This window comes from Rattus norvegicus, chromosome 4, assembly GCF_021556685.1.
Source record: "Rattus norvegicus strain SHRSP/BbbUtx chromosome 4, alternate assembly SHRSP_T2T, whole genome shotgun sequence".
Classification (NCBI taxonomy): domain Eukaryota; kingdom Metazoa; phylum Chordata; class Mammalia; order Rodentia; family Muridae; genus Rattus; species Rattus norvegicus.
Window position 1 is genome coordinate 77,336,447 of NC_141537.1, and position 16,136 is coordinate 77,352,582.

General features: G+C 41.5%; 2 protein-coding genes across 7 annotated transcripts in view; both read left to right on the forward strand.

Annotated features, from left to right (window-relative positions):
• The first annotated feature begins 7,608 nt into the window (after positions 1–7,608).
• Positions 7,609–16,136, forward strand: part of Cul1 (cullin 1) — a 74,733-nt gene continuing 66,205 nt past the window's right edge. Inside the window, exons 1-2 of one of the 6 annotated variants that reach the window (NM_001446353.1) lie at positions 8,549–8,789; positions 15,404–15,499. The gene's annotated coding sequence lies outside the window, so the exon portion shown is untranslated. Of the gene's footprint in view, positions 7,702–8,067; positions 8,154–8,548; positions 8,790–15,403; positions 15,500–16,136 lie in introns of those variants that run through there. The other 5 variants (NM_001108627.3, XM_087658036.1, XM_087658035.1 and 2 more) reach the window with 5 other exon arrangements.
• LOC148006262 (uncharacterized) lies at positions 7,624–15,703 on the forward strand. The gene is made up of 2 exons (XM_087659728.1): positions 7,624–8,789; positions 15,404–15,703. Exon 1 carries the CDS (start codon positions 7,803–7,805, stop codon positions 8,316–8,318), a length of 516 nt encoding a protein of 171 aa, XP_087515854.1. The 5' UTR covers positions 7,624–7,802; the 3' UTR covers positions 8,319–8,789; positions 15,404–15,703.

Genomic DNA, 16,136 nt, shown 5'->3' on the forward strand with positions numbered 1-16,136 from the left:
TAGTATATGGCCAAGGTATTTGTAAGTATATTTTGAGTCTGAGTCTTATTTCTGGTAGCATGGGTCTTGGAGGAAAAACTACCTAACTTCAACAGGAATGGGATACCATGTTGGCTTTTATTCAGTCCTCAGGATCTACCCAGGGTTTCATGCATGTTAGGCAAGCACTCTCTCAATTGAATTATTCCCATCTTTTTATAGAGAAGTCAAGTTCTATTTGCTATGTTATGTCCAGGGCATTCTGATCAGTCCTTATGTATTTCAGGACAGTGCCTTGACATTTGGTCAAATGTTTCTTCACCTGTTTCCATTAGGGTTGGTTTTTGTTTGCTTGCTTATTAGATAAGATTAACACTCAATAGACTCTGAATGAAAATGATAACTACTCCAATGAACCTCATACAAGAAAACCACAGAAGAATGGCATCTAAGTTAAATATGGATGTTGTAGTGGTTGAAGTATAGAGGGTTATAAAGTATCTTGAATGAAGAAATTTTAGAACACTGTTCTGAAACTCAGAATAATTTCTCATAGAGACTAGGCTGAGTCTTATTTCTGGGAGCATGGGTCTGGGAAAGAAGAACTTTCTTGAGTCCAGTCTAACAACGTTATGACAATTTCCCACCTTTTCTAAAATGGCAGATTTCAAAATAACTATTTTACACCAGCATTTTTCTGGGTCTGAAAACGGGAGGCGGGGTTGGGGATTTAGCTCAGCGGTAGAGCACTTGCCTAGCAAGTGCAAGGCCCTGGGTTCGGTCCCCAGCTCCGAAAAAAAAAAAAAAAAAAAAGGAAAACAGGAGGCCTAGGACTGGCAGTATACAAAATCCAAACTTGGACACATTTTCTTTTTCTGCATTCCTTTTTGAGAGACGGGCTCTCACTGTATAGCCCAGGATGGCCTTCAAATCATAGCTAAGTCTTTTTTGCCTCAGCCTCTTAGTGCTGGGATTTTTAGGTGAGAGCTACCATGACCAGCTTTATTCTCTTCTTACTTGTATCCTCTTTCCAGAACCTTTTGACAAGGCCTTCAGCCTGCCCGAGGCACTTGGTGTTTCTGCCAAATCTGATTTGTTGTTTTCAGGTGCTACTCATCAATGTGAGACAAAAGTCACGTAACCTGATTCAGCCAGGTAGCCAGGTATTATGAATCTGTGAGTATCTGATGAGTCTTATTACTACCTCAGAGCTATCTGAGTCTCTGAGAAATGGTACTTAGGAATCTTTGGTGTATATCTAGGCTAGAGAAACAAGCTCTTCACATATTTTTTTTTTTTTTGAATGAGTGATTTGGTAGTCTGGAGTTAAATGTTTTGGGTGACTTAGAGGTCAAGAGCTGAGAGCTGGCTCTACAATAAATAGCACATTATAGCAGTAGCTACTTAGGAAGCAGAAGCAAGTTTGCTGAGCCAGGAGCTCACCTAAGTAACAAAGACCTATAGAAAGAGAGAGAAAAATTCTGGTTTTCATTCAAGCAGTTCTTGACTTCATTAAGATATTGGCTTTGTATTCTTCTAGTTGCCTTTGCACATCATTAAAAATATTTCTTCATTGACATTTGATGAACCAAAATGAGCTATGGATTTTTTTCTAATTAATCAATGTAAGAGATTGAAAAACCTTCTTCAAAGAATGTAAGGCTGAAGTGAAAGAAAAATTTTATCACTTTGCTTTTCCCTTCTGATATGTCTCTCAAGTTGTTCTGTATAGATATAGGACATATGTAGCATTTTTTCCCTAAAAGGAACTGATTTTTTTCTTTTAAAAATATGAATAATGTATCTTTAATTTTGGATTAAGTAAATAAACTTAATTTAAAACCTACAAGGGCTGGAGTGGCTCAATGGTTAAGAGCACATACCACTCTTGCAGAGGACCTGAATTCAATTCCTATTACCAACATGCTGGCTTACAACTGCCTGTAACTCTCTTCTCACCTCTTGCATGTTTGCAGTACAAAACAGATGAATATTAAAAAAAATGTACAAACTAGTTTGTGCTGTATCCCCTCAAAGGCAGCAGTTCTGTTGGAGCTGGCCCCTCTTGGAGACTTGGAGAAAAAGCTCCCACCAGAGAGTGAACTGTCGTCATCAAAAAGGAGATCCCAACAAGCCCAGAGGCAAAATGTCTTCCCACATAAAAACAAAACAAAAAAAAACAAAAAAAAAAAAAACAAAAAAAACCAAAAAAACAAACCAAAACTGTCCTCGAAGAATCTGAAGGCTGAAAATGTGGCAATAAAGTGACAAAACTTTCTATATGTGGTCTGATTGAGAATGGCCTCCATAGGCTCATGCTTCTGAATGCTTGGTCCCCAGTTGGTGAAAGTGGGAAGGATTAGGAGGTGTGGCCTTTAGGAGAAGGTGTGGTACTGGGGGTGGGATTGGGGGTTTCAAAAGTCCAAGATACTCTAGTCAGTCCCCTTTCTATGTCTTGGGCTTGTGGATCAGATTTAGCTCCTAGTTAATGCGTCAGCATCATGCCTGCTTTCCTGCTTCTGTGTTACCATGATGGTCACGGACTCACCCCCCAGAAATTATAAGCAAGTCCCCAATTAAATGCTTTCTTTTGTAAATCATCTTGGTCCCGGTATCTTTTCACAGCAATAGAAAAGTAACTACTACAGTATGCTAGAGAGACAAGCTAAGCATCTCCCAAAGGCAATGAGAAAATCCTAACCTTCATAAAAGATTACCACCCTATTCTTCCTGTTTTGCTTTGAACATCATCCAAAGATAAAAAAGTAAACACATCTCTCCATTAGGAATTCTCTAAAATGTAGTGAAATGTGGTCTGAATAATTAGCTAAAAATAACCAGATGAACAGAACACAGCTAAGCTAAAAGAGAAATATGAAAAGGATGCCAAGCACAGAAGCAAGGAGAAGGAAAAGGAAAGAAAAAAAGAGATAAATGATTATTCTGTGATAAAGTGTGAGGAGTGTGGCTTTAGCAATTGAATGGCTAAGAACAGGAATTTAAGTGCAGCTCAACAAGACTGCACTTAAATAGACTTTTTGAAGAGCTGGTAATATTCTTTGAAAATATTTAAGAAAATGGAGGTTGTAGTTCTGTGAGGGCTACAGAGACTATAGCTTCTGTTATTGGATGTTCCTGTTCTGTTGGGGTTTTACAATTTTTTTTTCTTATGTGTGGTAGCACAGCTCCCTACAAATTATCACCAGTAATACATTTAACATTGTTTTTTAGAATGCTGCATTTGTGGTTTTTTGTTAATTTTGTGATAGAATTATATAAACTTAAAAAGTCTGAGGTAGGGAGCGATTGCTCAGCAGTTGAGAGCATTGGCTCCTCTTTCAGAGGATGCAGGTTCAACTAGAACTCCAGTTTCAGGAGGTCCTGTTGGACCTGTGTAAGGTTACCTTACACAGACATACATGCAGACAAAACACCAACGCACAATAAATTTTAAGATAGTCTGAGGTGCCCTGGGTTCGGTCCCCAGCTCCAAAAAAAAGAAAAAAAAATAGTCTGAGGTGATTAATGGATTCGTTGAAGTTTGGGCTTTTGCTATAAATTGTAATGCTAAATACTGGTCCCCAAACCTTGGTTGCTCCCAGGGATGAGGAGATCCTCATATAAACTACGTGATGTTATGTAACCAACCCTGCTCTTTAATTTAAAACTATTGGCTGAATAAAGATGCCACAGCTAGGCAGAAAAGAGGTAGGCGATGTTTTGGCTGCTGGGCTTGGGGTCTGAGGCAGAGACCATGATGAGAAGAGAGAACATGTGGAGAGTGGAAAAGATGCCATGGGGTAAGGGATTGTGAGAACTGGCTATGAGGGCCAGTCAGAGTAAGAGCAGCCCAGGCAGAACACGGCAAGTCCTGTCTCAGGGTTATTGGTAGGGAAGTAGACATAACAGCACAGAGGGCAGATATACCCCCAGTTTGAGCTGATTAAGGCTCATTATAAATATAAAAGTTTTGTATCTTTTATCTGGGAACAAAATGATCTAAGGTAGGGTAGAAACTCCCAATTAAGAAAGTCAGTTATGTCAAAGGATGTTTTCCTGAAGCAGACACAGGTGAAAGGATGTTTTGCTAAAGCAAGCACATGAAAGGATGCATGATGAAGAATCCTTCACTAATGATATGCATGTATTGGTTCAGCTACACTGTGTAGCTGACCTCCATTTGTCATGACTCCATAGAGAAATGCACCAAAACACTTCTGGTGTTCTGGAGGCTTCTTGCCACTTCCTCAGACTTCTGCTATTTGGCAAAGTGATGTCAGCTGATAACAGACTCATGTGGAGGAAAGACATGTTGTGAGGCAAGATCAATGGAGGACAGACATGTTTGGAGGGAGTATAAATAGGACTCAATGGACAGTGACAGGGGCTTGCATACCTAGCTTTGTAAAGCTTCTTGGTCTTGGGTTTTTATTAAGAACCAGTATTAAAAATAGGGCTGAGAAAAATCAAAAGCCTACAAGAATGTACTACTTTTGAAGAGGATCTAGTTTTAGTCTCCAGCACCCACACAGGGCTGTTCATAGCCTGTAACTTCAGCCCTAGGGATTAGGCACCTCTGACCTCCACAGATACCTGCACTTACGTGTATATATACTCATACTCCCAATACATACATAAGGAATCAAAAATGTCTTCAAAATTGTACACACAATTAAAATATTAATAAAAATCTTTTACTCGACTCCCAGTCTGTTTGTGGCACAGGCTGGCCTGACACTCACAAAGATATACCTTCTCTGCCTCCTGAGATTAAGAGCATTTGTCATTATGATCAGCTTACTCCTTTGGAGGCTAGAGAGATGGCTCAGTGAAGTAAGAGCTTTTTGCAGAGGACATAATTTCAATTCCCAGCACACTCATGGTAACTCACAACTGTAGTAATTCCAAATCCAGGGGTTTAGGCACCCTCTTCCGGTCTTCCTTCAGTACAATGCATGCACAGATAGTACACGTATGTTTAGGCAACACACTCATACATGGAACTGCAGGCTTTGCTTTTATAAAGTGCGCAAGAGATTCAACACATACATAAAAAATTAAAACTTATGCAGCTTCAAAACAAATGAGGATCATTAGGTTATAAGGCTTAATAGTGAAAGTTTTAGGCTTATAACTTTTAAAACCTGGACAGAAGGAACATGGAGTGGTTCCCAAACTCAGGTTCTGGGTCTTTAGCAAATTTCATCATTGTCAGAAATACCAATGTTTAGATTACAGCTCCATGAGTTACTACTATCATCTCCATATCAGATGAGGATGAAACACGAGTAGTTTAATAGCTTGCTCAAACCTACCCACTTAATAGTGGTTCACACAAATATAAACTCTGGTAGTGTCAGCTTCTGGTTTTGTTCTTTTCCTTCCAAGTTCGGGTCTTAGATCTGGAAGGGCCCTGAAGTTTATAATTTTCTCTGGGTAATTCTGAAGCCCAGTCAGTTTAGGGACAACCTGTGAAATACAGTTACTTTCCACAGACTAGTTTCTTACCCGTCTTAGACTAATAGTTCCTGTGGCTGTTTAAGTGACTAGGTGCTCTTTCGTCTGAGCAGTGACCATGTGGGCAGGCTTTAGTGTTCATTCATTCAGCAAAATGCTGACAGAAATTTAAGAAATAATCCTCTCCCCAAGGCATACCTGAAGCCACTCATGGGAACCTCCACAATGAGGGATTTTAAAAATAGCTATTTAGACCTAAAACTTGAGCTTTTCCAACTACGTTAATATTTCTAATTTACAAAGCTATATTTTAATCTCATTGACTTTTGTCTGATAAAGACCTTTGAAACAGTTTTAAACTTTGATTCTGGTGTCACTATCTTTCCAAACTGGCTCATCCAAAAAGATAACTGTTTTGCTAAGATAGAGGAGATTAGGTGTGTTTTGAGCATGAAAGTTATTATATCTTTTTGTCCTATTAGGTAGGGCTGTCTGCTCAGAACAGATGCCATCTGGTTGCAAAGTGGACACAGGTCAATGAACAAGTCCAGCCACTGAAAATGACAGTATGGACAGTAAATAAAAGACTTTAAAACAAGGAATGGAGACTGAGAACTGGGGATGGATTCAGATAGACCAAATACCTATATTTAGGGCAAAACGGGTTGGAGAAAACCCTCAAGTTGACACACACATATCCAGAGGTGAAAAATCACAGAAAAGGAGACCATATAGAATGATGACACTGAAGAACGACAGATTAGGAAATATGGAGAGGAAGTAAATTGTTATCTCTGAACATGGGAATCCAGTTTAAAACAAAAGCCAAAATATTCAAGGGACAAACCTTCCACTTTCTTACCTCCATCTTCATCATGTATCCACAGAAAGGTTACTAAAAACATGTTTCTTTTGACTGAGTTATTGAGGTGTTTGATATAAAAAAATAAAAATCTCTTTCCCCCAGACAAACGTAAACATAATTTGGTATACACATATACAAACAACACTCCTAAAAATACGTAATAGATGTTGACAAAAAGCCACAGTTCCATAGGACTAAACAAGCAGTTCTCTTAACTTCCTAATGCTGCTACTCTTTCATACAGTTCACTGGGTGACCCACCAATCAGAACATGATTTTTGTTTGTTTCATAACTGTAATTTTGCTGTTATGAATAGTGATGTAAATGTTTTTGGAGAAGTTTGTCCAATGGGTCTCGACCCACAGGTGAGAACTTGGAACACACACCAGTGAGACTTTCGAGAGGAAATACAGGTGGTGACTCAGGCTGTGGATCTGGGACTGCAGGTATGCGGAGGAGACTGTCCTGAAGTGGTGCATTAGAATCTCTGTAGTGTTCTTGTTAGGTGAAAACAGAAGTTACATCAAATACATCTTTGGCCCAGATGATGGGCTAACTGAAAATATTCCCTTGCTTGTTCACAGAATTAAATGGCAGATCTAAGCCAGGATATTAAAACAGCTGCCTCTTAACTAGGTGCGGGGTAAATCCATTCTTTCTCCAGCCTCTCACTTGTGGGACAAACACCTGTGGGGTGTTGCCAAATTTACAATGGGATATTACAAACACAAGACAAGACAGCAGCTGATTTCTAACGGGTGAGATTATTCTAGATGTAAATACTATTTCCTGCCATCCCAGGTTGGAATCGCAACTCCAACTCTCCAGAACTGAACCTTATACACTGAAAGTGAAAAGGATCTAAAAGGGAAAGAAGCCCACTTTAGTTTGGAGAAAAGTACTAAAGAGGAAGACACACAGACACGTGGGTATGTGAGTAAGCTGGAGGTTTTCGCAGGGGGATCTCCAAGGCCTGCAGGTAGGAGGGGGGTCGGAGAAGCAATGGCACGTTTCTCTGGAGTCCGCGCTGATTTGGGGGCCGCCAGCCCATCTGACTTTCTCTTCTCACGGTTGGGGATATTGCCACTGGTTCAACTCCAACTCCAGGTCTGGAGACATCCAGCTCGGTGCACTTGGAGTCCATGTCAGCTCCCAGGATGTGCATGCAGGAGAGGGGCAGAGGAGGTCGCAGCCCCTCTCCTACAGCCGCTTCCGGAAGTTTCTTCAGAGACCTGAGCCCCCAACCTCAGCACGGCCCCCACGAGAAGTCCGAAGTGGCGGGAAGCCGGGGCTTAAGAGGCCGCCCCGACGCGAGGGCGGCGGGAAAACCTGGCGGAGGATTCCGCACGTCCGGCGGGACCTAGTTCGGCGTTTGGGAAGCAGAGGCCATGGCTCCCAGGTAGAAATGCCTGCGTGAAGCGGGTCCTCGCCACTGAGGGGCGGCCAGAGACTCTGGGAGGGCGGTTTCAGTGCCCCTCCCGCGCTGCCTCTGGCCAGGCGATGGCGGCGACGGTTTCTTGGCTCCCCCGCCCCGGACGCCGATGGCGGTGCGTTCCGGCCCTCCCTCCCCCACGGCTTCGCCCCGCGGTCGCCAGAGCCGGTGAAGCCGGGAGGGCGGGGAGCGGCGGAGGGACGGCGAGAGGGCGGAGGTTGCGTGGTGCAGGCGGCGGCGGCGGCGGCGGCGGGAGGAGGAGGGCCGGCAGGCGGGCAGGGGAGGAGGAGGAGGAGCGGGCGCCGTGTCGCACGCAGCTCCAGGCGGGGCAGGCGGGCGCTGAGGGACGCGGCCAGACCTCGGCGGGCCCCGCGAGCACTACACGCCGCCCGAGCGTCGGGGGGCGCCCGGAGATGCGGGTGAGTAGCGGCTCGGGCCGCGGTGGCGGGAGGCAGCGCAGGCCCGGGCAGAGCCGCGGCGTCGCAGTGACTCGGGCCGCGGCGTCCGAGCCCGGGTTGCCGGCAAGGCCCGAGGCGCCGCGACTAGGCGGAATGGCGGCCGGGCTGGAGAAATCGTGGGCGTAGGACGCTGAGGGCGGAGCGGAGCCGGCAGGCCCGGCCTGAGTCACCGGGCCGGCCAGGCTCGGCCTGGGCCGGGACTCGCAGGACCAGGCCCCGGCTACGCACTGGGAAAAAGCCGGACTCACCGCGGCCTGTGGCGCGGGCCTCGGCGCCTCACGCGTTACCCCTCCCTTCCCCTCGGCCCTGGGGGTTCCGCTCGGCCGGGGCGGCTCAGGGCCGCGGGACTCGTGCTCTCGGGGATCCCGGGGCACTCATTGTTGCGACGGTGCGGGGCATGATTATTGGGTAACAGTGGTGCCCCGGGCTCCGTTCTCTCTGGGAGCGTGGCCGAGCAGGCGCGCCGGGATGCGGTGTGCTTTTCGAAAGGAACGGAGCCCCGGGGCGTCCGCCAGCTTTCCTCAGTCGAGCTGGGCCCTGTGCGGCGGCCTCGGCGCGTCCCCGGGCCCGGCGGGAGCGCGCGCTCTGACCCCAAAGGTAACCGGGCACCGGGCCAGGGGGACCGAGTCGGGGGCCGGAGATTCTGCGGGTCTCTATTCTTAAATCCCGCGTGGCCCTGAGAACCCCTTCTTTCTGTCACCTGTGCACTGTGTTACACCGGAGATAATTAAGAAAGCAAGGGACGCTTGCACTCTTCATTCCTTGAGTCTAATAATCCCCAAAGTTAAGGGAGCTAGGTCTGCCAAAAAAGAGGATTCCCCCTTTCCTACGAGGTCGCTGTTGGTACTTGCAGTTCACTGTCGTTGGGGGTTTGTGGTAAGGGCACGCATGCTGAAATGCAGTCAAGTTGTTCAAGTGTTTTTAGTTGCTCTGTGTGTGCTTGCTCTGTGCTGGAGTAGCATTAAAACAGCCAAAAGCTAAGGATGGAATAAATAATTACTGTTTTAGAAAGGCACTGGGGTGACAAAAGAGGAACTAAATTCCTTTTACTTCAAGTTTCTAGGACCTAAACCTAACACTCTGGAGAAGCAAGTGTAGTTGAGAAAAATAAGGATATAAGGTCTTTCTTTGTTTGAAAAGGTTTTAAGATTTATTTTTATTATTTTTTTACATAAAACTTGTATTTATTGCTTCCTATAGTAAGTTGAAACAGTTACATCTCATTTTAAATTCTGAGTATGCAACACAACACTGGCTTGCTTTATCGTCTATTATGCCTATTTTTGGAGGTTTTGGGGAAGCACTTACTAAGCTTGGGAGAAAAGGCTGAAGTGCTTTCTAAAAATGTTAACCTTTTCTCTTTCCTCCCCCGTTGGCATCATCTTTAAAAAACTATTTTGCCCAAAAGCAAATATTTTAGATATGCTAGGGTGTTTGTAAGATACATCTTTCCTGAGCCTTATGGTCAGGCCCTGGAAGGTGTGGCCCAAATTCCTAGTATGTCACATACATCTGAAGTCTGAGCTAATTTGGCCAGGTGTCTTTAGATATTACATAGACTCTGTTGTTCAGGGAACTCCACCTTCTTGCTGTAATTAATTTTGTCAGTGTAGGCTTATTTCCCATACGTGTGACTATGAAATCATTGAAAACAAGGAATAAGTCCTTTACTTTGTCTCCCTCAGATAACATAGAACATGATCTTGGTGGTACCATGAATGGCTTTTTTTTTTTTTATTGACTAATTAAATTAATCCTAGGGTTTTACTCCTCCCCTTAATTTTGGCTGCAGAAAACATAGTCATTGTTGCTGTTGATCTTGTTAAAAGTGCAAGTTTACTATTATGTTGCATGCTTCCCTAGAGTGAAACTCATTTTTCTTGTGTTGCCCCTTTCACCTGATAAGTACTTACTTTACCTAGGGAAAAAAAAATTGTCCAAGGTTTCTTTGTGGAAATCCAAACAGTTTGTAAAATTAAAATTAATCATTTTAATTTAAGAAGTCAGTATTTTTTTAAAAACAAGTTTGTTTACCCCTTTACCTTTGAAGTAAAGCAGGTTAGTATTTAAGGCTATTCCCTGCTGGAAAGATAGGCCAGCCCAGTTGTACTAAAGTTTCTGTGAGAGGATAAGGGATAATGTACCTTCATTTCAGCAAGGAAAATTATGTTTAAATGAACAAACTTTAAGTCAAACAGTAGTTACTTGGCATTCTTAAGATTTAATTTGTTAGGGCCCCCCAAAATTATTAGGGCACTTCATAAGTCTCAAAGCCTACTTAGTCTTTTTTACCTTTATCAGTGAAGTCATGGGATAATATGAGAATCAGTGGTTTCATTTTGAACTTACCTTTAGGTTTGTTTGGAGGAAAAAAGCTGTTAACCATCTATTTTAAAGGACAGTTCTAAATTCATCTTTAAAAAAAAAAAATGTGTGCGATTAGGGGGATGTTTGCCCGGAAACCGGGAAAGGGAATAACATTCGAAATGTAAATAAATACTCACGTTAATAAAAAAAAAAATATGTGCGCATGCCCCATAGCACACATGTGAACGCCAGAAGACAACCTTCATAGTCTTTATCTTATGGGTCCCAGGGATTCTTTAAACTTGGCAGCAGTTCCTTAGACTTGGCAGCAAACACCTAAGGTAATTTTTAAGTGATACTGTCTAACTTTTAAGTCCTTAAAATATATGGATTCCTTGGGAACATAACTAGCGAGACATTGGAGAACTACCTTAAAGAACATAATATAACATTTCATATTTGACCACCAGGGTTATGAAAAGCCCAAGTTTGATAGTATTTAATTTTTCCCTTGTGAAATCTGGATAAAAGGAAGATTCCGCTCTCTGGCTTCCACTCACGTTTCAGCTAGATTGCACTTCTAATTTGTTCTGGGTTAACATCCTTCTTTTTCTTTTCTTATCACTTTATAGCTCAGGCATCTCCATCTCAGGAATGCTGGCCTTGCCATTCTGTCTAGGACCTTTCCCTAGGTCCTCATGATGTCTATGGTACTATACCAGTGCTTAATTTCTGATGATACTTGGTGGTTTCTTCTGTTAGGCTGTCTTTACCCAGGGGCAGGGTGGAACAAATCTGACGCTAGTACCTGTCACAATGCTTATGTCAAAATTCATGTACTTCCTCCCACTTCAAATCTTTACAAAGCCATGTGAAGTTTAAGTACTGACATTTAACCCTTCTTGTAGAAAATAGAAGGGTCCTGGACTTTGGGTAGTTTTCATCAAGGCTATGAAGGTATAACACCCCTAGTAGGTGGTTAGAGCAAGATGTTGATCTCAGAGCTTGAACTTTTAAACAAGAGCTCACCTTGAAAGTCTGATGTATATGAAATTAAAGGAAGATTATCAGAGATTAAAATGAAAGCGTCTTTAAAGATTGATGTCTGTGATCATTACAACAGAATGCATCATACATAATTATGGTCAGCTCCCAAGAATGAGTTTCTTCTTCTGGTCCTTCAGAAAACACTGGACAGTACTTAGACAGTGATGGTGTAGACATAAACAGTTGTAGAACATTGGGGCTATTGTTAAATTGGGTGTAATGTTATGACTCATTGGCCTTGCAAAAATTCCTAAATTCATTTAATAAGCTAATTTTTTAAAGGTCTGTGTCAGAAAATACTTTAGAAAACAGACTACTAATTTAAGTATGTATAAAGTATGCAGTAGTTTAAGTAATTAAAGTTTTAAAATGGTGGTGATTTTAGGTGAACTTGTGTCTTTTAAAATTTTTTATAAATCAATTAATAACAAAGTATCAATTTCAAGTCTCAGGGTGGAGAAACTTAATAATAATACCAAAAATATGGACTTTAAAAAAAGAACCAATTCAGAGTTTTAAAGCTTCTTATGGTAAAATCTTGTAAACAGAATAAAAGGCAAATGACAAACTACGAAAATGTTTTTACATGCAAATTTATTTTTTATACTATCAAAGGGGACTTGTAAACTAATGGGAAAAAGATTCCCTTCTATGGCAAAAAATGGGAAAATTGGAATAGGAAACATGAAAATCTTGAGCTTTACTAACAGTATTCCCAGAAGTGGTGCTTTGTAATGTTTTAAAATAAGTCACTTTTGTACAGTGCAGCAGAAGAGGGCATCAGATCCTATTACAGATGGTTGTGAACCAGCATGTGGTTGCTGGGAATTGAACTCAGGACCTCTGGAAGAGTAGTCAGTGTTCTTAACCACTGAGCCATCTCTCCAGCCCATAAATATTATTTTTTTTAAGCAATTATTTTTGTGTGTATGGGTTTTCTGGGCTGCCATGTTGATGTTGGGATCTTGTATTCTCAGGAAATGCTTTTAACTGCCGATCCATCACTTCAGCCCCAACTAAGATTTTTCAAGACTTATAAATTGTAGCAGAAATTTCAAAATGATGTATAGTTTGAAATAGCCTGCTTTTAAGGATTTTGTTAACAATATAAAAAGTGATCAATAGATTAGCAATACCCCCGTATATGTGACTTAATGCCTTTTTCTTATGCATTAATTTTCAGTTTGGGGTTATTGTGGATGACTTTCAGCATTGTTTAGGTAAATCCTTACATTTTTGTAATATTGTATTGAATATTAAAGTACAAAGATACTAAAAATTAATATGTATAAAAGTTTTTCAAGAGTGGGAGTGTATTTTGGAAAGTAACTACGTTAGTGATTATCTTTAAGAAGTGGTTCATTTTAGGGTTTTTTTTTTTGCCAATTTTTCTCTACTGCATACGTATTTCTAGCTAGACAACTGGAAATACAATATAGTGGGTTGGTTTTCCTTCGGATGATTTTTGGAGCAAGATGCTGTGGATGGAACCCAGGGGAGCATCAGACTTCGTATGCTAGGCAAGTCCCCACTACTGAGCTACTTCCCAGGGTATTGAGATAATTTTCAAAAGCATAAATCCAAAGCAAATAGTAGTAGAACCACTGCCAAGGAATGTCATTCTGCTTATTTTATTCAATGTAGAGTTACTTGGTATTTGATTTACCTGCTCCTCCTTTCCATGTGTTAATGGATAGGGTTAAATGTCTGACTTGGTAGCCTGATTGGTTCTAGTGGTCAAGTTCTCCTTTGTCTTCTGTGCTCATTCATTCTTGTATCATCCTTCACATTATTTCCATTAAACTCAATATGTTTTGATATTTATCATTTATTTAAAATAGCCTTCATAGTGAAGATTTCCTTTTCCTTTAAAAAGTGTGTGTGTATACATACATGTATGTACACATATATGTACATGTGGCATGCTACCACACAGTTGTGGAGGACAAACGTGTAGTACTCAGTTCTTGGGGTTAAACTTAAAGTCACCAAGCCTGCATTCCCTGCTGAGCCATCTGGGCAACTGAGTGTTCCTTTTCTTGGTGATAATTGAACTTCCCATTTTGCTTAGTCCATAACTCCTAATAATAGGAGATACATTTTAAGTTGAATGTTTAAATTATGAAGCCTTCATTTATAGTAATAAAACTTACTGAAAATTACTTGACACAATTCATGCTATAACTTGGAAAAAGAAAGTTGCTTGGTTTGTTTAGTTATCTATGAAAGATCCTTTAAATTAGAAATATTTCGGGAATTAGAAGAAGGTAGGTACATAGAAATGTGCATAAAATGCACAGAAGCTGTCACCAGATAATCAATGGAGAAATACCTTTGGTACACAGAATACACTATATTCTCACTAAAAAAGTTAGCTGTGCCTGATAGGCAACTTAAAATCACAAATGGAGAAAAAGGTATAAGAACTTAGGGCTTCCTTCCTGGGGGTTGGAAAGAGGCCTGCTCTGATCAGACTAGAAAGAAAGGTTTGGGATCCTGCGTGAGCATGAGGTTGGTAAGCCATGGAGCAGACTCCTCAGTCCCAAGTGGAATTCTATGAGTGGGTTCAGATCCTAGGCTGGTATAAGACTGGTTTGGGAGAGAAATGGAAGAGAGTACAGGGTAATGAACTCCTCCCATCTTAAGGATTAAGTCTTTAAAAGCATTACTTACAGGTTAATGTTACAGGAACACTGATGTTCAGCACAAAGTTTGTGCCAAAGACTTGCTAAATACATGCTTGTGACTTATTTCCATGTGTTAATGGATAGGGTTAAATGTCTGAATTGGTTCCTCCTCAGGCTGTTCCTCCTCAGTTTTCTCCTCTTGCAAATGCCTTATATTGGAAGAGATCCATCTTTGTTGTCCTGGTTAAAACTAGATTTTGACATGTGTCACAAAAATGTATAATGCTAATATCATATAGTCTACTGAAATTCAACTTGAGGGCTTCTTATTTGATGAAAGAAAATTATGCAGAGAGCGAGGTAGGCCACTATTATCAGGGGCCTCAAGAGATACAGAAAGAAGAAAACTCATGTAGCCAGTCGAGTAGTTTTGCCTGTTAGCTCTTCAGTGTTAGCTTTGTAAATGTTTTGTACATTATTGACTTTGTACAGAGATTTTTTTTTAAATATATATGGGTGTTTTACTGCATGTGTGTGGTGGTTTGAATAAGAATGGCTCCCATAAGCTCATGTGTTTGAATGCTTAGACACCAGGTTGTGGCACTCTTTGAAAGGGATTAGAAGAATTACGAAGTGTGGCCTTGGAGGAAATGTGTCCATACTATGGGTGAACTTTGAGGTTTCCAAAGCCCACACCAGGCCCACGCACCTAGCTCCAGCATGCTCTCTCTCCTCCTTGCTCTCTCTCCTCCTCATTCCCCCATCTCTGCTTGTGGATCAGGATGTAGCTCTCAGTACTTCTCCAGCACCTGCCTGTATATGCTCCCTGCCATGATGATAATGGACTGAGTCTCAGACTAAACCAGCCCTTAATTAAATGCTTTTCTTTTACAAGAGTTGCCTTGTCATGGTGTCTCTTCACAACAGTAGAACAGTGACTAAGAAAATATATGTGTACCATGTACATGCCTGGTGTTAAGGAGGCGAGGAGTGGGTGTTAAATCCTCTGGAACTGGAGTTAACAACTGCTTGTGAGCCATCCTGTGGATTCTGGAGACCAAACTTGGGTTCTGTGGGAGAGCAACAAGTGTTCTTAACCACTGAACTAGCCTATTTTGTTTTGTTTTTAAGTATAAGATCACTTTGGATATTCCAAAGTTTTGATTTGTTTGTTTTGATTCTAATACTTTATAATGAATAGATTCATTCAATCTGTTTATGCTTTTTCAGAATTTAAAAAAAAACAACAAAAACTTCCTTGTCGGTACACGTGCAAAGGTTGGAAGATCTCTTTCTACCGTATGGACTTGAAAATCTGAGCATGAGGCGAGTGCCTTCATCTGCACAGCTATCTCACCAACCCCTTGTGTATAAAATCTTAGTGCTGCTAAAACAATGGGGGAAATCTGGATTTTGTAGTTTTAGTATTTATTTTTGTAAAAAGGTGTTATTTTCACACGGAAACATGGATAATGGGTTTTTAAAGATCCTTGAAGATAAGCTTGAAAGCCTTTCTTGAGCAATACCCAAGTAAGTGAAGCAAGTTATGTGACAGCAAAAATAGTGAAATCGTTGTAGTTTGATTGTTAGATGTTCTGGGACCTTAGGTATGGTAGGCAAATAACTATTGAGCTGTAATTTAATCTGCAGCTCTTTTGATTTCTTTGTTTTTCCAGCATGCTCCCTGCCAAAATGTCTGTAGAAATTGTATGGGTTGGCCTTGGACTCTCTCTGCAGCTTAGGTTGGCCTTGGATTTGGGAAAGCTCCTCTGGCTTCCATAGTAGCTGGACTTAATAGATCTGTGCCATTAGTTCCAGTCACCAGCATGGTCTAAGTTTCATCCCCTACCTTAAACTAAAGTACAGCAATAAGACAGTGTGTGGCTTTGTGGAACACTAGTTAAAGCTGGTCTAAGAATAGAGAACATGAACACCTTTACATGGAGGGTGTGCTTTATGTCTA

Coding starts and splice junctions, on each gene's coding strand:
- LOC148006262 (XM_087659728.1), top strand. CDS start 7,803: ATGGCGGCGACGGTTTCTTGGCTCCCCCGCCCCGGACGCCGATGGCGG.